Below are 22,746 nucleotides of genomic sequence, written 5' to 3' on the forward strand. Positions count from 1 at the left end.
CACCTTCTGTCTCTACTATGGAATTACATCAACTGTTTGATATGAGAGTGGCTTTTATGGACAATAAGCAATATGTACGTTAATGTGAACTCATAGCTTGCTGTTTCGTAGTAAGCATTTATTAGTTTAAAGGACACACTATCCAATCTGAGTTTTTTTGTTTGGAATGCTACGCCTTGTATCAGAGACTGATGCAGGATGTATGAGGGGTGCACACGCCCTCTCAGGAATTGCAGAGAAGGTAGCCTAATTGTGTGTGCTCGGGAAAAAAATATAAGCACACTTAGCTTGCTGGAATGACAAGTTCAATAAATTAAATATATTGTCTTGCAGTGTAGCAAAATCAGTGTCATTGAGCAGAAAAGCAGAAGGCTTGTTTCCCTCAAGCCTTTGACAAATACAAAACCTGTTTTATTGATGTTCCTGGCAGCAGGAGTAGGCCTCACCACACCAAGAATGGGAGTAAGAGAAGAAAGGCCAAGTATCACGACTCACAGTTCTGGCATGCACTTCAGCCAATATCCCTAATCTACCCTGGATCTATAGATGGGGAAACCCAAAGCCATATAGGCAGTCCTAAGGGAATTCCCTACAGCAAGATGCCTCAGTTCAACTGTCTGCCCTGCCTTCCTGTCTCAAAGGTCTATGGTGGAGCAGGTGGGACTCTGAGTCCCTCGGTAATCTCAAAATGAATTACCAGCACAGCTCTATTCAAGTCTGGGTGCCCTTTTTCACACAGTGATTGATTCAGGTTTACGGATTGCTCCTATTTCTTTTGGGGCCCAGATTTAATTATTGATTGGCGTCATTCTGGTTTGAACTAGTGTAAAGCAAGTTTCGGTCATTATGTTGTTTACATGGTTTGTCTTGTAAAGGCTGATTATTATCTAACGATTGTGTATGTTGGCGTTTACATTAACAATGTAATGTGCAACTGAGAGGCACTGACTAAGGACATTGAAACCTTTTACATTTTGTGGAAAATATGTTAAAAAATATATAGATTTTTTAAATGTGAGGAACCCATTAACAATGCAATTGTTAAAATCATATGATTTCCTCAATCGTTAACACTTTACAGCTTTTACTGTGAAAACAGTTAGCATACGTATGAACATGTATGCACTCACTACTGTAAATCGCTCTGCGTAAGAGCGTCTGCTTAAATGTAATCGTATCAATCCTCTTGCATCCGCCTCCTCTCTACGCACACACGGTCTCTGTTTATTAATTACATCTTGCGGAAGACCTAACTAAAATGATTCCAAGCAGTCGAAATGATTACACATCTTAGTTTAAATTCGGATATTGATTGAATGAACAGAACCGTACACGGATCGGATCGTCTAGACACACACCTGTTTGCTAACTTTAGCCTTTAGCTCGATGCTTGGTGGCTTTTAATATAAACTCCCTGTCTTGTCTGTCAATATATATATATATGTATATATATATATATATATATATATATATATATATATATATATATATATATATATATATATATATATATATATATATATATATATATATATAAAGTAGACCAGTGAATACTGTAATAGCGTGTCTTTTCTTATGACAGTTTACATTTTCCATGATGTTCCTATCCTTTCGTTAATAGACTGGCCAATAGCTTCTATCCCCAGACGGTTAGGCTGCTGAATAGCCACCCAATCAGCCACCTGCCAATCATCTACCCCTCCTGTCGGAGCTCGGAGTTGAAGATTTTCACTGGACACTGCATTTACATCTGCAACCATGTGCATGTGACTAATACACTCTAAATATAAATCTACATGTTGCCTTCTTATGATTCCACTAGGTGGCATCACTTTACTTGTCAGCTATACGGTCTACTCGTCTGCTCCAGTTAATTTTCTTTGGTCTTGCAAATGATGTGCAGTCACCTCTTTCCACCCCAAACGTACCCAACTTTATTATGGCCTAGCTGCACAACTGATCCTGGACCAGTTGTTAAGTGTACAATGCCCAATATTAAAAATAAGTCAGTCAGCCTTGCAGGATGACATCATGCAAGCCAACGCGTACTGAGCGCGCTGTTATTATGCCTGATCACAATTAGCGTACACAACACTTTCATGGTAACGTGTTGTTTTTCTTTGTCTTATTTTTCCCCCCTTTCATGATTACAGTAAATCATTGAGCAAATCATCATGATATAATCAGATGTAGTTTTTGGAAGGAGGCTACTGAGTTGTCGGTGTACTGGGTTTAGTATGCGCAAAATATTGTACACTAGCCCACTTCAGATATTTTGATTGGGTCACAGAAAATAGTGAGGCATTGAGTATCATAACCATAAGTTATCATCAGCATTGACCCTTTGTCTGTATCTGATAGCAAGATGTGGCAGGTATCATACGCCTCTGTGTTGTTTAGCTATAGATTTTGAACCATCAATGATGAGCCGTATTCCGGGATTTGTTGCGGTGTAAATCGGGTGCACACAGTTTTAACAAGGTCCTAGGGCGCCCAAGTCGCGCCTCTCTCTTTGTGGCTGTAGAAAGAAGATGGCTCCCGTTCTGGAGAAGAAGTTCCTGGGCGCAGCCGGGGCAGGCGACACTATGGAAAATAGCAACGAAGACGAGGAAGGACAAAACCTATGGCAAGTTCAAGTACTCGTGATTTACAATGTGCTATTTTCTGTAACGGAAAAGCTTTTTACTAACTTGTTTAATGTGCTTTGTCACTGCCGGGTGCTCTCATCAAAACGGTCCCGGATGCCTTCAAAACAGTTAACGTTATTGCTAACGCGTACTGTAGTTACGATAGCAAACATTCGTTCAGCTACAACATTTTGCTTTAGTTAGTGTGGCTACATAACTAACCAGTTTCAATAACAAACGAACCAACCAACCTTATAGCTAACTAGGCAAGCTAACCAATATCCACTCCAAATCAATACTAATAACAGGCGCGTTAACTAGCCAAGTTATTGTCGTCTGATTGTGCAGGACCAAATAATGTGACGTTAACTAGCTTGCTTTCCAGCTAGCCCCGTAGCCACAATAATTTGTGTTCCTTGATAGTTACAACTACATAACTAGCTATGCTATAATATTGCCAAGCCAGTCAAACTTATTTTATAAAATATTCCAAATTAAGAAACGATCTAGCTAGCAATGTATGATCAGTGACAGCTGACACTCAAAAGCTCATTCGACAAGATAGGCTAATTAGCGTAACAAGTGATAGCTAACTTAGGTAACGGTCTTGGTGGCAAGACAGACATGCAGACAGACACCTACCAGTAGGCTATGTGTTAAGCCTAGGCTACTTAATTGTATAATGTGATAGCAAGCAAGCAAACTAAATGCATTGTTATTCCCTTCAGGACTTCAATTCTCAGTGAGGTTTCAACACGTTCAAGTTCTAAGTTGCCATCCGGGAAGAACATATTGGTGTTTGGTAAGTGTAAATCCATAGCCTTCAGTAACTTGTAATCACATCAAAAGGGAGAAGTAGCTTATTTTCAGGAGAGGTTGCATTTAACATTATACAGATAATAAATGTTGTCTTCAGTCAAATAAACCAAATCATAACAATAACATGACAATAACCCGTTTGTGCGGAAATGTTTCAGGTGAGGATGGGTCAGGAAAGACAACGATTATGGCAAAACTCCAAGGAGCAGAGCACAATAAGAAAGGAAGAGGCCTGGAGTATCTGTATCTGAACGTCCACGATGAGGACATAGATGGTAAGTTCCCTGTTCCAGTGGCAAAAGAATACAACTGTACATGGGTTAGGCTACATGTTATTTTTTGCGTGACTGTAAATCTCTGAATATTGGCAGACCTTACACGCTGTAACGTGTGGATCCTGGATGGGGACTTGTATCACAAAGGCCTGCTAAAGTTTGCAGTGACAGCAGAGTCGCTGAACGACAGCTTGGCAGTGTTTGTGGCAGACATGTCAAGACCCTGGACCATCATGGAGTCGCTCCAGAAGTGGGCCAGCGTGCTGCGTGATCATGTGGACAAGCTCAAGATCCCGCCGGAGGAGATGAGAGAGATGGAGCAGAGGAGTAAGTAGTGCTGAATCATCTACTTCACCTTGGCTGCTGCGACTGTGTCTGTGAGGACGATTGTCCAAGCGAAGGCTAGTCCCAACATTTAGCTGTGTTTGTTTGGCAATCAGACAGTAGAGGTGGTGATAATTGCTTCCCTTTATGTTGCGAGATGCTTGTGGAGCTGATATGGGTTTTATTTGGCAAGTGTCTGCAGCATAGTGAACATCCCCAGGACAGAGCCAACGAGATTGTATGTATGCTGTGCTTACATAACACATTTAGGCTACAGTTTGGATGCTGGCTGGTTTTTCATTTAAACTAAAGGGAATGGCAGTAGAAAGCAGACACTGAATTATAAAATTACTCATGGTCATGGTAGTTTGTAGGTCATCAGAAAGGCCCATGATTATCAGCTGTGTTCAGTCATGATGACTAAAAGCCTAGTCTGTTGATCACTGTCTTATGTACTGAATGCTCCCTCCTGATAATTTTAGAAATTATCATGAAGTGCTCTTTTGTGCTCTGAAGTTGCATGCTCTTACAAGAGCCGGGGGTTATCTGAGGTTCTCTTGAGCAGGCTGTCTGAAGGTTACTCTACTTGGAGATGCTTTAGAGATTGGTTTGATTTTTGCAATCCAAAATTAAACCAATGCCATGTTTAATGTGCTCAAATAATCCCAGTGGATAGGTTCACTATTGTTTTTGTCATCATTCAACTGTAGGCCTATGACTACTCTGGGCTTAAGTGTCAGGTTTATGATTGGAGAACCACTAGGCCTAACTGTTTACAAACTAAAATGTGTGAAAGGGGAAGTGGCAGAAGGATGATGTTTCTGTAGGCAAAAAACCTTTGAGGTAACGTAGCACATTACTGCATTCTACACAAATATTGAATATTTTGCGTAATCTGAACGCTTCTACTGGACCAATAATCAGTGATTTACTGAATCTATACTGTAGGCTAAATTACATAATTTTGATAGATGAAGACATGGTTTGAATTTTCTTTCTCAATATTGGGAGGAAAGCCTTTGCATAGTTGTCAAGCCTTGTTTTTCATTGTGGATTGTGTTGTACTAGTAAATAAGTTTTACTTTGTTCAATAGTGGAGGCCTGATTTTGGCAAGTGGTGTTTGCTGATATCCAACACAGGTAGCCAGGCTGGCATATGCGCCCTGCTAAACTTTTTTGTTGAATACACTCCCACCCACAAACATTTACATCTTTCCAATCTAGCGGAGTAGCATATCATCCAGACAGTGTTCACCTTTCAGGATGTCGGTAATGATGTCATCACTGCACATGTCAGACTAGTGCGACATATCTAAAAGGGAGGAGGGGTGTCCAGGCGCCCTTACAGCAGTGTTGCGTCATGGTTTCTTCTGACACCAGATTGAGTCTAAGCATGGAAGGGATATCGAGTGTGCAGGACGTTCTGGCTCAGTTGAAACTGGAGCAGCTTGGTGGTGCTCTGTAGCAGAACCATTCCTTGCTGTATCATGCACTGAAATAACACAGATCAACAGTTTTTTTATTAACAACTGTCATTATCAGGATTCAGGAATATGTCTCTGCATTATAACGCCACAAAGCTGTAGGGTCCCGCAGGGAACAAAAATGGAAATTACGCTTCAAATGGATCATTATCATATCTAGGCTAATACCTATACTGTAAAGCTATTTGGCCCCACCCATGTTTGTACTGGAACGGTTAAGTGGGCAAAGTTGAACGATGGACGATGTGGTGTCTGAATGATGAGAAATCTGGATTCATAACTGTACAGATGAAGGCTAGAAGTGTGACCACTGCACCTTTCTGACAGGCACTTTGCTGTTATTACCTTACTAAAGATGTTTTGCTGCTCAGCCGGGTTATGTAAGAAATGTAGGCCTAAGCTATGTATGTCACTCCCACCAAGGCAGTCTACCAAAATATCCAAGGAGAAAAAAACAAAGCTCAATGGCTGAGAAGTGCTTGCCTAAGAATGTTTTCCTTGAAGAACACAATGTGAGCCAGGCATTTTTTTGTACACCCAGTTATTTGAGTTCTTTGGAGACAATTGTTTGTCCAAGAGAGTAAATGCCGTAGTGTTACACTAGGGCAATTGCACATTTGCATCTTTTGGTTTGTCTTTGTTAGTTGAGACTGTTGCGTCTAGGCTCTGCTGGCCCCCTGTAGCTTTAGCTGGCACAGATCAGAGCCTGAACAGGGAGTCTGATCCCATCCCTGTTCCCAATCAGCTGGAGTTTACATCACAGGGCCCAGGCCAGGCAGCCCAGCACCCTAAGGGTTGTTCTGTTCCTGGTGGGAGGGAAGTGCTATAGCAGCATTGGCTCTCTGGGTTAGCCGTAACCACATTCCTAAGGTTCCTGAGGAAGGGGAAGTGCCTTCCCAGACCACTGCTCACAGCTGCTGTTCTGGGATGCATACAGGGGACAGACTGCCAGCACAGATGCCTGCAGCAGTGCCCTATTGGGAGTTATGCTTCTCCTTTATACCGAAATAGACCTAGCCTTTGTTTTATTTTGCTGTAGCAATATATGGATCCATCATGTTAGTTAAGCTCTTTGGAGTGTAAATATATTAGCAAGTCGTACTAAAAGCTTAGCGAGTCATTCTGAAAGCTTTTGCGCTTGTTTACATATCTACCAACTACAGTCTCTAGGGTTGAGTCCTGTAGAAAGTCCAGGAGAAGCTAATTGTCATTGATATTCTGTTTAGTTGGAGTTAACAGCGCACAGTGGCATGAATAGCTAGATGACGGATGGGCTGTTGTCTGCTTGACTAAGGCAGACGGTTAGTTATGTGTGTAAAACACATTGGGAGTTATTCTCCAGTCTGGGTAGTGGAGCAGGCAGGAGAGGAGCGGCTGTCAGATCAGCTAATGTCTCTATAGACATGGTGCAGCGAGTTCTGGAGCTCAGAGAGAATGGCTGGGTCCGGGGGAACAGGGACTGCATTTACTCCATGTCAGGTCACTTGGTCTTTAAAAACTCAGGTCCCCTCCCGGGTGGCAAAGTGGTTAAGGGTGCTGTACTGCAGCGCCAGCTGAGCCACCAGAGACCCTGGGTTTGCGCCCAGGCTTTGTCGCAACTGGCTGCGACCGGGAGGTCCTTGGGGCGACGCACAATTGGCCTAGCGTCGTCCGGGTTAGGGAGGGCTTGGCCGGTAGGGATATCCTTGTCTCATTGCGCACCAGCGACTCCTGTGGCGGGTCGGGCGCAGTGTACGCTAACCAAGGTTGCCAGGTGCACAGTGTTTCCTCCGACACGTTGGTGTGGCTGGCTTCCCGGTTGGATGCGCACTGTGTTAAGAAGCAGTGCGGCTTGTTTATCGGAGGGCGCATGACTTTCAACCTTCGTCTCTCCCGAGCCTGTACGGGAGTTGTAGCGATGAGACAAGATAGTAGCTACTAAAACAATTGGATACCACGAAATTGGGGAGAAAAAGGGGTAAAATAAAAAATAAAAACTCAGGGCCCTAGTTATGGAGTACCCATTTGTGATGCTGTCCTGTATACTTTATTTCAATCAGAAGAAAATATATGCTCTCTATACTAGAGGTCGACCGATTATTATTTTTCAACGCCGATACTGATTTATTGGAGGACCAAAAAAAGCCGATACCGATTAATCGGACGATTTTTAAAAATATATTTATTTATTTGTAATAATGACAATTACAACAATACTGAACACTTATTTTAACTTAATATAATATAATAAAATCAAATTAGCCTCAAATAAATAATGAAACATGTTTAAATAATGCAAAAACAAAGTGTTGGAGAAGAAAGTAAAAGTGCAATATGTGCCATGTAAAAAAGCTAACGTTTAAGTTCCTTGCTCAGAACATGAGAACATATGAAAGCTGGTGGTTCCTTTTAACATGAGTCTTCAATACTCTCAGGTAAGAACTTTTAGGTTGTAGTTATTATAGGAATTGTAGGACTATTTCTCTCAATACCATTTGTATTTCATATACCTTTGACTATTGGATGTTCTTATAGGCACCTTACTATTGCCAGTGTAACAGTATAGCTTCCGTCCCTCTCCTCGCTCCTACCTGAGCTCGAACCAGGAACACATCGACAACAGCCACCCTCGAAGCAGCGTTACCCTTGCAGATCAAGGGGAACAACTACTCCAAGTCTCAGATCAAGTGACGTTTGAAACGCTATTAGCGCTCACCCTGCGAACTAGCGAGCCATTTCACATCGGTTACACCAGCCTAATCTCGGGAGTTGATAGGCTTGAAGCATTGCGAAGAGCTGCTGGCAAAACGCACGAAAATGCTGTTTGAATGAATGCTTACGAGCCTGCTGGTGCCAACCATCGCTCAGTCAGACTGCTCTATCAAATCATAGGCTTAATTGTAACATAATAACACACAGAAATACGAGCCTTAGGTCATTAATATGGTCAAATCCGGAAACTACCATCTCGAAAACAAGACGTTTATTCTTTCAGTGAAATACGGAAAACTGTTGCATATACCCTGACTCTGCGTGCAATGAAAGCAAGAGAAGTGACACAATTTCACCTGGTTAATATTACCTGCTAACCTGGATTTCTTTTAGCTAAATATGCAGGTTTAAAAATATATACTTCTGTGTATTGATTTTAAGAAAGGCATTGATGTTTATGGTTAGGTACACATTGGAGCAAGGACAGTCCTTTTTCACAAATACGCACCGCATCGATTATATGCAACGCAGGACACGCTAGATAAACTAGTAATATCAACTATGTGTAGTTATAACTAGTGATTATGATTGATTGTTTTTTACAAGTTAAGTTAATGCTAGCTAGCAACTTACCTTGGCTTACTGCATTCGCGTAACAGGCAGGCTCCTTGTGGAGTGCAATGAGGCAGGTGGTTAGAGCGTTGGACTAGTTAACTGTAAGGTTGCAAGATTGAATCCCCGAGCTGACAAGGTAAACATCTGTCGTTCTGCCCCTGATCAAGGCAGTTAACCCACTGTTCCTAGGCTGTCATTGAAAATAAGAATGTGTTCTTAACTGACTTGCCTAGTTAAATAAAGGTGTTAAAAAAAAGAGACCCAAATCGGTGTCCAAAAATACCGATTTCCGATTGTTGGCCATTCCAATTAATCGGTCGACCTCTACTCTATACAACCTGTGTTTAATAAATCTTGTAAAGATTATTGATCCTCCAAATGAAAAAGGTGCATTGCGACTGGCCTAACCAATGTGGCCATCCCCTGTTTGCCCCACAGTGGTGAAGGCTTTCCAGGAGTACACAGAGCCGGAGGGAGCCGATCCAGCCTCTCCCCAGAGACGGGCTCCCCCAGCAGGGGGGGATGACGAGGGCGTGGTGCTACCGCTCGGGGAAAACGTACTCACACACAACCTGGGCATTCCAGTGCTAATAGTTTGCACAAAGGTAAGTTGAGGCTGTCTGGTTGAAATATACAGTACCAGTTAAAAGTTTGGACACACCTACGCATTCAAGGGTTTTTCTTTATTTGGACTATTTGTTTTACATTGTAGAATAATAGTGAAGACATCAATAGTGGAATCCATGTAGTAACCAAAAAAGTGTTTAACAAATCTAATTATATTTGAGATTCTTCAAATAGCTACCATTTGCTTTGATGACAGCTTTGCACACTCTTGGCATTCTCTCAACCAGCTTCATGAGGTAGTCACCTGGAATGCATTTCAATTAACAGGTATGCCTTGTTATAATTTAATCTGTGAAATTTCTTCCCTTAATGCAGTTGAGCCAATCAGTTGTGTTGTGACAAGGTAGGGGTGGTATAGAGAAGATAGCCCTGTTTGGTAAAAGACCAAGTCTATATTATGGCAAGAACAGCTCAAATAATCAAAGAGAAATGACAGTCCATTACTTTAAACTTCTTGATACTACCCATCCAGGATCCGGGAGCATAATCATCGCCTCAAACTAATTAGCATAACGCAGCGGACATAAATATCCCTAGAAAATGTTCCTATTAATGAAAAACACAAGTGAAATATATTGAGACACAGCTTAGCCTTTTGTTAATCACACTGTCATCTCAGATTTTCAAAATATGTTTTACAGCCAACGCTAGACAAGCATTTGTGTAAGTTTATCATAGCCTAGCATAGCATTAAAAGCAATCAAATTAAATCATTACCTTTGAAGAACTTCGGATGTTTTCACTCACGAGACTCCCAGTTAGATAGCAAATGTTCCTTTTTTCCCCAAATATTATTTTTGTAGGCGAAATAGCTCCGTTTGTTCTTCTCGTTTGGCTGAGAAATCGACCGGAAAATGCGGTCACTACAACGGCAAACTTTTTTCCAAATTAGCTCCATAATATCGACAGAAACATGGCAAACGTTGTTTAGAATCAATCCTCAAGGTGTTTTTCACTTATCTATTCGATAAAATATCCACCGGGACAATTGGTTTCTCGTAAGAAGCGATTGGAAAAATGGCTACTTCTGTACTTTACGCAAGATTTTCTGCGGGAGCCATCATGTGACCACTTTCTCAATGTGGTCCCTTACGGCTATTCTTCAACATAAATGTGTAAAAAGACGTCACAATGCTGTAGACACCTTGGGGAATACGTAGAAAGCGTAAGCTCATTCGTAGCCCATTCACAGCCATATAAGGAGTCACTGGCATGCAGCGCTTTCAAAATATGGGGCACTTCCTGATTGGACTTTTATCTGGGTTTCGCCTGTAACATCAGTTCTGTTGCACTCACAGACAATATCTTTGCAGTTTTGGAAACGTCAGAGTGTTTTCTATCCAAAGCTGTCAATGTTATGCATAGTCGAGCATCTTGTCGTGACAAAATATCCCGTTTAAAACGGGAACGTTTTTCATCCAAAAATGAAAATACTGCCCCCTAGTTACAAAAGGTTAAGACATGTTCGGTCAGTTTGGAAAATTTTAAGAACATTGAAAGTTTCTTCCAAGTGCAGTTGCAAAAACCTCCATGAGGACCGCCACGGGAAAGGAAGACCCAGAGTTACCTCTGCTGCAGAGGTTCATTAGAGTTACTGTAACTGCACCTCAGATTGCAGCCTAAATAAATGCTTCGCAGAGTTCAAATAACTGACACATCTCAACATCAACTATTCAGAGGAGACTGCGTGAATCAGGCCTTCATGGTCAAATGTTTCTTTGCAGCAATCTTTTGGTCTGATAAATCCAAATTAGATTTGTCTTTGTGAGACGCAGAGTAGGTGAACGGATGATCTCCGCATGTGTCGTTCCCACCGTGAAGCTTCGATGACGAGTTCTGATGGTGTGGCGGTGTTTGCTGGTGATGCTGTCAGTGATTTATTTAGAATCAGGGCACACTTAACCAGCATGGCTGCAGGGATGCATCTGGTTTGGTTTGCCATCACATATGGTTTGCGCTTAGTGGGACTGTCATTTGTTTTTCAACAGGACAATAACCCAAAACGCATCTCCAGGCTGTGTAAGGGCTATTTGACCAAGGAGGAGAGTGATGGGGTGCTGCTTTAGATGACCTGGGATCCACAATCCACATGATCTCAACCCTATTGAGATGGTTTGGGATGAGTTGGATCACAGAGGTGAAGGAAAAGCAGCCAAGTGCTCAGCATATATGGGAACTCCTTCAACACTGTTGGAAAAGCATTCCAGGTGAAGCTGGTTGAGAGAATGCCTGCCAAGAGTGTGCAACGTTGTCAAGGCAAAGGGTGGCTACTTTGAACAATCTCAATTATATTTTGATTTAGCACTTTTTTTTGGTTACTACATGATTCCATATGTGTTATTTAATAGTTAATAATAGTAGATGTATTCACTATTATTTTACAATGTAGACAATAGTAAAAATAAAAACCCTTGTAAGTTTGTGCCCAAACTTTTGACTGGTACTGTAGGTACCTGAAAGAAGTAGCCTGCCATATTTAGGCACCAGTTTTCAAATTAATAGACAGGTTTTGTACTGAAAGATTTAAATAACACTGATCCTCAGATTCTTCATGGGCCCACAACTAACTAGTACACCATTGACGCTCCACTCTGGCAGTCCATTTCATGGTTGGTGCCTGATCATCTCCCGTCTCGAGTTGCTGGTTTTTAGTGTTGCCCGTGAGGCAGCATCTTCAGCCCTTGAAAGCACCACATTGTTCCATGTCCATGAGCTTCTGGCAAATGGCTGCTTTAAAAGAACACAATGTTGTCAGTCATCAGTACTTCACATGCTAGTCATGATGAGGACGAGTGAATGTATTCTTTTCACTGCTCACTGTTTTTCTATTTATTTTCTGCCTTTAGGGAGGAAAGGCTTATTTCACTCCCGGGGAATTCATATGGGTCTTTAGTGCAGTTTGTTGAATATACTCTCAGAGCATTAGTGAAGTGTCCTTTCTTCAGGCACGATACATATGGATTTAGTGGATTTGAAGTGTGGTATGTCTTAGTCTGCTGTCATTACGTGTTCCATATTTTCAGACTATTTGCTCTATTTTCTTTTTCTTTCATTTGTTTTGTTTTTGCAATTTTACCCCGTTTTCGCCCCAATTTCGTGATATTACTGTCTTGGCTCCGCTGCAACTCCCCAACAGGCTCGGGAGAGGTGAAGGTCGAGTCATGCGTCCTCCGAAACATGACCCGCAAAACCGCCCTTAACATCCGCTTGCTTAACCCAAAAGCCAGCCGCACCAATGTGTTGGAGGAAACACCGTTCAACTGTCGACCGAGGTCAGCCTGCAGTTGCCCGGCTCGCTACAAAGAGTCGCTAGAGCGTGGTGAGCCAAGTGAAGCCCTTCTGGCCAAACTCTCTCCTAACCCGGATGACACTGGGCCAATTGTGCGCCACCCTATGGGACTCCCGTTCACGGCAGGTTGTGACACAGCCGGTCGAACCCCAGGCTGTAGTGACACCACAACACTGCGATGCAGTGCCTTAGACCGCTGCGCCACTCGGGTGGCCATTTGCTGTATTTTCTAAATTAATTATGTCATTGTGCTAATGCTAGTTAGCATTGGCTCTCAAAACTACCTCTAACTTCCTTCATACTGGACACAGAGACATAGAAAAATGGTATCCACAAGTTCATCTGACTCTGGGGAAGTAGATGAAGAATCTCTGCTCAAATGGCAAAATATCCCTTTAAGTCCCACTGAGTGTGGCACTTGGGTATGTATATTTAATGAAGGGCTCCTGCATACTTAACCAGGCCTGCTGTCTTTGCTACTGCCATTTTTTTTATTTCAGGAAGTAGCTAGCCTGGCATTCCCTGAGTCATGCTCAGCCAGTCAGCCTTGTTGTTGTCAAGGTTACCATCTTGTGGTCACTGTGGGGAATTGTATATATGTGTGTGTGAGAGACTGGGTGGGGCCTGCCTGCAGGGTCTTACTGCTCCTTCCCGGAGGGAGTGAGGAGGGGAACTTGCAAGCGAGTGGAGCAGAGGGGAGGAGAGCGGAAGTGAGGGAGGGTCTGAGACTGAAAGGGAGGCATGGCGAAGTGAGCTAAGCTTGAGCTAAGGCGAGTCATTTTTATGTCCCTCGGGAAGGTATGGTTTACTTGCTCCAGTTGTAGCCTAATTGCCGTCTACTTTGCTCTCTTCCTCGCTCTTTCTCTGTCAGTTAAATTCAAAGGGCTTTATTGGCATGGGAAACATATGTTTACATTGCCAAAGCAAGAGAAATAGATAAAGTGAAATAAACAAAATCTAAACAGTAAAGGTTACACTCACAAGTTTAAAAGGAATAGAGACACTTCAAATGTCATTATGGCTATGTACAGTGTTACAATGATATCTCTCTCCACAGTGTGATGCAGTCAGTGTTTTAGAGAAAGAGCACGACTTCCGAGAGGAGCACTTCGACTTCATCCAGTCCCACATCCGACGATTCTGCTTACAGTGTATCCTTTCCACTCAAACACAACTCTCCCTTAGAATGACAGGCCCCACCATAGATGCAAAATTATACAGTTGAAGTCGGAAATGGACATACACCGTAGCGAAATACATTTAAACTCAGTTTTTTACCATTCCTGACATTTAATCCTAGTAAACATTCCCTGTCTAAGGTCAGTTAGGATCACCACTTTATTTTAAGAATGTGAAATGTCAGAATAATTGAGAGATTTTTATTTCCGCTTTTATTTCTTTCATCACATTCCCAGTGGGTCAGAAGTTTACATACACTCAATTTAGTATTTGATAGCATTGCCTTTAAATTGTTTAACTTGTGTCATGTTTCGGGTAGCCTTCTACAAGCTTCCCACAATAAGTTAGGTGAATTTTGGCCCATTCCTCCTGACAGATCTGGTGTAACTGAGTCAGGTTTGTAGGCCTCCTTTGCTCGCACACGCCTTTTCAAATGTTCTATAGGATTGAGGTCAGGGCTTTGTGACGGCCACTCCAATACCTTGACTTTGTTGTCCTTAAGCCATTTTGCCACAACTTGGAAGTATGCTTGGGGTCATTGTCCAATTGGAAGAACCATTTGCGACCAAGCTTTAACTTCCTGGCTGATGTCTTGAGGTGTTGCTTCAATATATCCACAATCTTCCTTCCTCGTAATGCCATCTATTTTGTGAAGTGCACCATTCCCTCCTGCAGCAAAGCACCCCCACAACATGATGCTGCCACCCCGTGCTTCACGGTTGGGATGGTGTTCTTCAGATTGCAAGCCTGCCCCGTTTTCCTCCAAACATAACGATGGTCATTATGGCCAAACAGTTCCTTTTTTTATTTCATCAGACCAGAGGACATTTCTCCAAAAAGTACGGTCTTTGTCCCCATGTGCAGTTGCAAACCGTAGTCTGGCTGTTTTATGGCGGTTTTGGAGCAGTGGCTCCTTCCTTGCTGAGCGGCCTTTCAGGATATGTCGATATAGGACTCGTTTTACTGTGGATATAGAGACTTTTGTACCTGTTTCCTCCAGCATCTTCACAAGGTCTTTTGCTGTTCTGGGATTGATTTGCACATTTCGCACTAAAGTACGTTCATCTCTAGGAGGCAGAACGCGCCTCCTTCCTGAGCGGTATGACGGCTGCGTGGTCCCATGGTGTTTATACTTGTGTACTATTGTTTGTACAGATTAACGTGGTATCTTCAGGCATTTGGAAATTGCTCCCTTGGATGAACCAGACTTGTTGAGGTCTGCATTTTTCTTTTCTGAGGTCTTGGCTGATTTCTTTAGATTTTCTCATGACGTCAAGCAAAGAGGCACTGAGTTTGAAGGTAGGCCTTGAAATACATCCACAGGTACACCTCCACGACTCAAATTATGTCAATTAGCCTATCAGAAGCTTTTAAAGCCATGACATCATTTTCTGGAATTTTCCAAGCTGTTTAAAGGCACAGTCAACTTAGTGTATGTAAACTTCTGACCCACTGGAATTGTGATACAGTGAATGATAAGTGACATAATCTGTCTAAACTTTTTTTGGAAAAATGACTTGTCATGCACAAAGTAGATGTCCTAACCGACTTGACAAAACTATAGTTTGTTAACAAGACATTTGTGGAGTGGTTGAAACACTTAGGTTGGAGTCATGAAAAACAAGTTTATGTAAACTTCTTACTTCAACTGTAAGTGTTTTATTTAATTTTGTGCCCTATCATGTCTGAATGTTCCTTAAACCCACCTGACAGATGGAGCTGCATTGATTTACACCTCTGTCAAAGAGGAGAAGAACATGGACCTCCTATATAAATACATAGTGCACAAAATATATGACTTCCAGTTCACCACGCCTGCCTTAGTGGTGGAGAAGGATGCTATTTTGATGTAAGTGAATGCTCAGTTATGCTCTGTTAGGTGCCCACGTATTGAGGTAATTATTTTTCATCTTGTGATTTGGCCTTTTGATGGCCTCAAACAAAAAAGACGGAACAGTTCAATGTACAAAGTGGCAACACAATGGCAGAAAATGCAAGAATCCATTCAAATGTAATGAACTAACACGCCCCCTTCCTGCATTGGGGAACATCCGATGCTCTCCCTGCACGCACCCCACGTCTATTTCTATGGGCACAATTACTGTTCATGACACAAACGTTTCAACAGTTCTGCACATTTTATGTGGTGCAAAGAACATTTTGCCGTTTTAAATTTAAAAAAAAATGCAATTCTATACGTTTTGCCATGTCTGTGTTTTTGTGGGTATTTGAGTGACAAAAAAAATGCAATATCTATGGGCTAAAAGAAACTAAATTTAAAGAATGTTAGCTGACATTGGCTAGTTGAACTGGACATTTCTGACAAGTTATAAATGGCTCTCTAAGGTATGCAATGACTAACATGACAAGAGGAACTGATGATGCACTACCCAATTGTGAAATTGCACCTTGTGCATTCTACTATTACAACTTTCAAAATTAAGCTTAGAGCTGGACTGGGTTTAATTTTTTTTGAACATTTATAAATGTTAACATTTTGGGGGGGAACCTGTGTGTGTGTGTGTGTGTGTGTGTGCCTATGCCCCCCCCCCCCGCCAACCCCTCGCACAACCCCACAGTTTCAGAACCACTAATTTAGCACACATGCTTAGCCAGAACGACTAACAGGAGCAATTGGGGTTAAGTGCCTTGCTCAAGGGCGCATCGATTTTTCACCTAGTTGGCTCTGGGATTAAAACCAGCTAACTTTTGGTTACTGGCCCAATGCTCTTAAACACTAGGATACCTGCCCCCCTGATATGACTGGTGGAGAGTTCTGAAGTTATATGAACGTGTACTGTATTGTCATTGATGGTTATTGTAACAAACTATTGGTCAGTGCTCGAGTACCAAACAAAACTGTTTTCCTTTTCCTAGTCCATCTGGATGGGACAATGAGAAGAAGATTGCAATTCTGCATGAAAATTTCACAACGGTGAGACCTGAAGACCCCTTTGAAGACTTCATCATGAAGCCTCCAGTACGAAAGGTAGGATCATGAGACTTCTACGGATAAGAGACATGACTAGGACATTTGACAAATGTCCCTTATGCATCTCCCTTGGTTGGACATTCATGCCTTCTCTCTCCAGCTGGTTCATGATAAGGAGGTCAACGCGGAGGACGAGCAGGTGTTCCTTATGAAGCAACAGGTATGTTTGTTTACATTCTAGATCGCACAGTTCTGGGTTGCCTTTCATGGTTGCAATTCCATGTTCTCTCCTCTTCTAAAGATGCACACTAGATGGTGGTGAGCTGAGAATAAAATGATTGGTTTTGTTCAAAGCTATGATTGTTGATAGTGGAGCCAGTTTAATTTTATTAGCATTTCCCAAGCTTCAAAACCTGAGGTTCCTATTCTGTACTTCCTCCCGGGCCAATCAGGAGTCTGAGAACATCAAAGGCTTTAGCCTAATTGGTTGAAAGGGTGTTGTTTCTGAGAGATCACGTGGTTGCCTTAGGGCGAAGAGCGCTTCCTTTTTGTACTGGGCTTCAGTCAGTCCCTGTTAGATCAAGCTACCAGTATCCATCCATGCAATGTTTTTCTACTATGCCCATAATCTGTGTTGGAAGAAAGTGTTTCTGGCAATGTTATGAGGGTTGTAAAATATAAGATAAAAATGCTGAATTTTATGGGGCCCAATTATTTCAGTGAAAATGGAATTCACATAATTTTTATTTTTGTCTGTTCTGAAGTCTTTGCTGGCCAAGCAGCCTGCCACACCAACAAGAGGTTCAACAGTAAGTGTGATAACATCAACCACACTTTCTTTTTCATGGCCACATTTTCTTGACAAATAAGTGTTGGATGACAATCATTTCATCAATAGGAGACATGATTAATTTGAATTGCCTCAACTGTACTCTGCTCTCTGTCTTCTGTCTGTGTTTCAGGAATCTCCTGGACGGACCGCTTCTGGCTCGCCTCGACCCACTGGCCGTACAGGCCCTACCAACGTGGCCAGCGTCTCGCCAATGACCGCGGTCAAGAAACCTGACCCCAACATGAAGGGTAAGTTGGAACACTGGAACTTACTGCCCACCCTTTCTTTTGTATTTTTACAGAGCATCATGGAAACTGTTGTATGAGAACTGGCAGTCATTTGGGCAACACTTCATTTGGGTATTGGAAGTGTGTGACTGCTGTGTAACCACTGCCCCCCTGAGGTAGCTATTGAAATAATTCCATAAACAATGGATTCCTGCAGTCCTCCCTCCGCTGGCCTTGCTTGGGGAGAAATATTGACATTTTCTCCATTAAGCTCAGTGGTGGAGCTGTGCATACCGGTGTGAATAGATCCGCTTAAATTAAGCCAAATTTAATTGAGACCTGTAACCCCTACCCTGTAGTTGGTTGGTGTTGGCAAGGACATGTGGGGAGGAAAGGAATTGGATACGCTATATGAAAACGGACAGTTAATCCTCTAGGAATGCATCTGCATCGAATTGAATTATGTAAATCGTGTTCCAGTTAAAGTATGATGCTGTGTGTGCTCATGTTTTTTTATTTTTATGATGAAATTATGAATACCGTGATCATACAGGAATAACTGTTGCGTGCCTGAATTGTATGGAAGAAATAGATCTCTCCTTTTTAAATCTCATGGTTGTGATCCTAAGGGATGCTCGTTTCATGTGTTTGTGTCTAAGGAGCAGCAGCAAACGAGGGAGTGCTGGCCAACTTCTTTAACAGCCTTTTGAGTAAAAAGACTGGGTCCCCTGGGAGTCCAGGCACTGGAGCTGCGGGAGCAGGATCTCCAGGATCAGTCAAGAAAACAGGTAAGGTCTCCTCTGGCCTGGCCCTCCAGGGTGTCACTGGCTTCTCTCTGGTTTAACTGCCTCATGTTGTTGCCTTTGGACCATGCTGTTGTCTGGAAGTTTACCCCTAGAACCTGAGAGAAAGAGAGGGTGAAAAGGGAGTTCTTGGCAGGTCCTAGAGGAGGGGAAGTGTTCCACTCGACTCCTCTGCCACTGGAGGAACTGGTGAAAGGCCTGTATGCATGGGACAACAGTTGTTAACAATGTATCATTGTCTGGCTGCAAAATGTCACAAAACCACCCTAAATGACACCAAACACATACCAACGCTCACTGCTCATCTCTCATTTTTGTTTGTCCATTCAGTATGAAGTTGTAATTAACCCATTGTCCCAGCATACTTGCGTGGCCTTTGTGTCCTACTGGCCTCGTTCGGTTAATGACATAAAACTGAAAGAATATGCATGGAATGTTTTTTTAGTGTCTTATGATTGGTTTTGCATGTGTGCACCTGTCATGTGATGCAACTGAAGTAATTTAGCATGGGGCCACATCTCATCAGTTTCCTTCCGCTTGCTGGCCTGGCCATAACAGTCAATGTCGTATTTCTAGTACAGGCACAGAAGCTACAGGATATTACTTTCTCTTCTCTCTTTTATTTTCCAAGGGCAGAAGCCGGTTTTGACTGACGTCCAGGCAGAGTTGGATAGAATGACTCGCAAACCGGACTCCATGGTTACAGCTAACAACACACCGACAGAGAACGAAGCGTGAACGCAACAACAGCATTGTCCACTGCAAATACTCTGGAAAACAAACACACACAAGCATAAAAAAACTAAATATGACCAAATTCCCAATGTTTATATCAGTCAGCAGACAGTAGTTTTGCCAAATGAATTTGAGATGCGATCAGATATTTTTGGTTATTTTGGTAAGATGGGGAAAGAACAAAAGGTGGAGGTTTGGAGGAGGAGGAAGTTGAGTACTTGGCTGTATCTATCCTTATTACTTCAATTGTAATTGTTTTTTTTGTTTTTTTTTGCAAGGGATGTCCGGTTCAGTAATGCGTGCACACTCCTTGGGGGGCAGCCAAATCCCCTGGTCAGCGAGCCCTCCGTTAGCTAGGGGATACACCCTCCCTCACAAGCTTAAAGAGTGGAAAAGTGCTGCGGCCTCTTGTTCAGCTAATCTTATGGAAGGAAAGCGGTTGTGATAAGAACAATTAAACCCTAAATATATTCATTTAAAAAAAATGAAATACTTGCAAGCGTATGTAGTATGTACAAAAAAAAAGAAAAGGTTAGAGATATGATACTGGTGTATTTATATATAAAAAAAATGTTATTTTCTATTTTTTTTCTGCACTGTTTGCGATTTAGTAAAGGGTTTAGATAGCTATATCTCATAACATGTTAAACTCCACTGATGTCATGACACTAATGTGACAAATACAGATAGCTGATAGCAAACAGTGGCCTGCCCACAAAATGGCAGGTCCAACTAGTCATCTAAGGATTCTGTAAATATCAACGAAATTGCAATTCAAGCTTTTGGTCTTATTTTGTACAAAAATGCAATTTTTTCACAAGATTGTGAAGAAATGTCTGGGATAAAATGAGCATTGTTGGGATTGGCAAGTGTAGAGTTAGCAAGGAACACTCTTTTGGCTAGAGGTGTTTTGGGGGCAGCATCTTTCCTACTATAACTCCCAAGTGCCTGGCACAGTAACTGTTTGTGTCATAGTGGAGCTGCTTGTCTACTTAAAGAGGAAATGCACTGTACCACCAACGGCAAAAAGTTGTCCATTTGGTCATTTCAAGTAATTTATTTTGTTAATTTTTTTTGTATAACAAGTCTGTGGTCTTTGCATAAGGTTTCAAAAGAAATGTAGCTGACATTGTTCACTTGAGCAATATTGAGAGATATCTAGATGCAGATTTTTAGAAGCAACCACAAGTTTAGAGTATTTGTGTCCCCCAGATGAACACTTGCATGGTTTAAACCACTCACTTGCATGGCCAAATCATATGGAAATCAAATACTACGGTTTTAATTAAATGGGTTATCCTTAAAAAGGAAATTTAGCTCTGTTCTTTTTCAGTTTCAAATGTTTTTATACAAGCTGTATGGCAGGTCAGGTTAAACATTCCCGATTTCTACATGATGTCGGTGTAAAAATCGTGGCCCAGTAGGAAATTGCAATGTCCACAGATCTTTTGTGTAATCTTCAGTGCCCATTTGCAATGTTGACTTTTTGCCTTCAGTGTACATACAGTTCACAATTTGTACATCTGTGCACCCTGCCTTCACTCAGGGTAGATCTTAGTCAATATTATCAGCCTTTACTTGTGTCCTTAGTAGTTTTTTTTTAATTGTCCTAGTTCTGCCAATGTTTTTGTTAGTTACATCCACTCTACTGTACCATATCAAATCATTTGTAAAAAATCGTAAGATTATTTGATTAATCACAAATAACTAGATGATCACCCTCAAATCTACCTACAGTCTTAGCTATGGTTAATTTGCAGATCAGCAATTGTAACATTGGTTTAATAAACTGTAAGAGCAGCTACTTGGCTTTTAAAACCACCTATAACAACAACGGAAACTACATAGAATTGGAACCTGGAACCAAAGATGCAGCAATCAGTGTGTTCTGTTTGTGTAGAATAGTCTGGTTTGATTCCCAGGTGACCATCTCCCCTGGCCCTGCGTGGAACACCTGTCATTCCAAAGTACATTCTAAGGTGGTCCATATACTTACTTGAGTTGCCAGGCTAACTTTTTTTTACTCTGCAAGGGAAAAAAAATACAAGACCTAGAGGTGTGCAGTCTACTTTATTTTGTGTTAACGAATCTGTTGTAAGAATAAGAACTGGCTGGATTTTGATTCCATTTTTCTTTTCTTTTTATATCTTCATTGGGCAGAAATTTGCATCTAAGATCTGTTGCTGAAATTCAAGCACAATATTGTGACAGCCAGGAAGGAGTATTAATCTTACGTTGAAATAATCACTTTCATTGGGAGAGTTGTAGTGAACCCCCAGATGTTATTGTTTAAACTAGAGAATGCATACTCTTCTACCTGCCTGCTTAGAGCGTGTATTGATGAATTACAAGTATGATGTACTTAATATTGCATTCATATTTTGGGGATTAGCAGTATAACGAACATGTCCCTGGCAGTCAAATCTGCTCCAGACTTTTAAAGCTAGACTTTTTTTTTGAGATTTTAAGAAAATATCCAAATAAACTAAAATGTCTGTCAAAGCTCCTTAGTTTTTCATGTGCATTTCTGGTACACCTGTCCATTGCAGTGCATCTCCTTGGTATTTTTCTGTTAGATTTTTCTGCACAACAATGGTTGCTGTTTGCAAGCATTACTATGCGTAAATGATATAGGACAGATATCTTTAGGGTGGTAACAGCCTAGAAATTCATGAACTAGTTCACTCCTCTGATGTTTGTCTCCACATAGTTACTATACATCTGCATTAGCCAAACAGGCATTTGTATGTTTGGCTAGTACATCACGCTGCTTGATTTCCAAATTGCAAGTTTTTGATGATTGGATATCATTTTTTTTTCTCTATACATCATCATAGTGCTATGCCTTCAGCCCTTGAAAATATACACATATAGGAGATTTAAAAGCTTTTGCTTCCAGTCCTTTTTATTCAGGATATAAAAATCTTTTAACCACATGGAGTACTGTGTTTGTGCCCTGGACATATTCCGTGTGATTGTATGGCTTTAACGTGATGCAGCCATGTGGTATCTCGCTTTTTGTGCCGACAAAGATAAGGAAAAGTGTCTGTCAACCCTGGCTTCAATAAAACAAAGAATCCAGACTTTTGTTACCTTTTTGTATCCCTTTGTCTCAAATCATGATAATGTGTGTCTAGAAGGCAAGTAAAATCCATGGTGAATATTGCTCTGTTTCACGGTTTTAATGTACTGGTATTCAGTGTGAATTCTAGAAGTGACACCAATGGGTACATATTGGTTAGTCATTTTATCAAACCCCTCAACCTACTGGTTGTGACTGAGTAGCA

General features: G+C 41.6%; 1 protein-coding gene across 4 annotated transcripts; it reads left to right on the plus strand.

The window, feature by feature from the left end:
- Nucleotides 1–2,514: 2,514 nt before the first annotated feature.
- Nucleotides 2,515–22,542, plus strand: dync1li2 (dynein, cytoplasmic 1, light intermediate chain 2). 4 transcript variants are annotated; one of them, XM_021585898.3, is made up of 13 exons: nt 2,515–2,626; nt 3,356–3,429; nt 3,605–3,721; nt 3,818–4,048; nt 9,274–9,440; nt 13,809–13,902; nt 15,644–15,779; nt 16,808–16,919; nt 17,023–17,082; nt 17,627–17,671; nt 17,825–17,942; nt 18,581–18,709; nt 19,356–22,542. In XM_021585898.3, the coding sequence occupies exons 1-13, from the start codon at nt 2,532–2,534 to the stop codon at nt 19,460–19,462; spliced, it is 1,485 nt and encodes a 494-aa protein (XP_021441573.3). In that variant the 5' UTR covers nt 2,515–2,531; the 3' UTR covers nt 19,463–22,542. The 4 variants fall into 4 exon arrangements, with proteins under 4 accessions (XP_021441573.3, XP_021441576.3, XP_021441574.3 ...); XM_021585901.3 differs by having other exon boundaries at nt 19,361–22,542; XM_021585899.3 differs by having other exon boundaries at nt 18,587–18,709.
- Nucleotides 22,543–22,746: the final 204 nt, after the last annotated feature.

The sequence above is a fragment of the Oncorhynchus mykiss genome, chromosome 26 (genome assembly GCF_057628025.1).
Source record: "Oncorhynchus mykiss isolate SJ-2025 chromosome 26, ASM5762802v1, whole genome shotgun sequence".
NCBI lineage: Eukaryota > Metazoa > Chordata > Actinopteri > Salmoniformes > Salmonidae > Oncorhynchus > Oncorhynchus mykiss.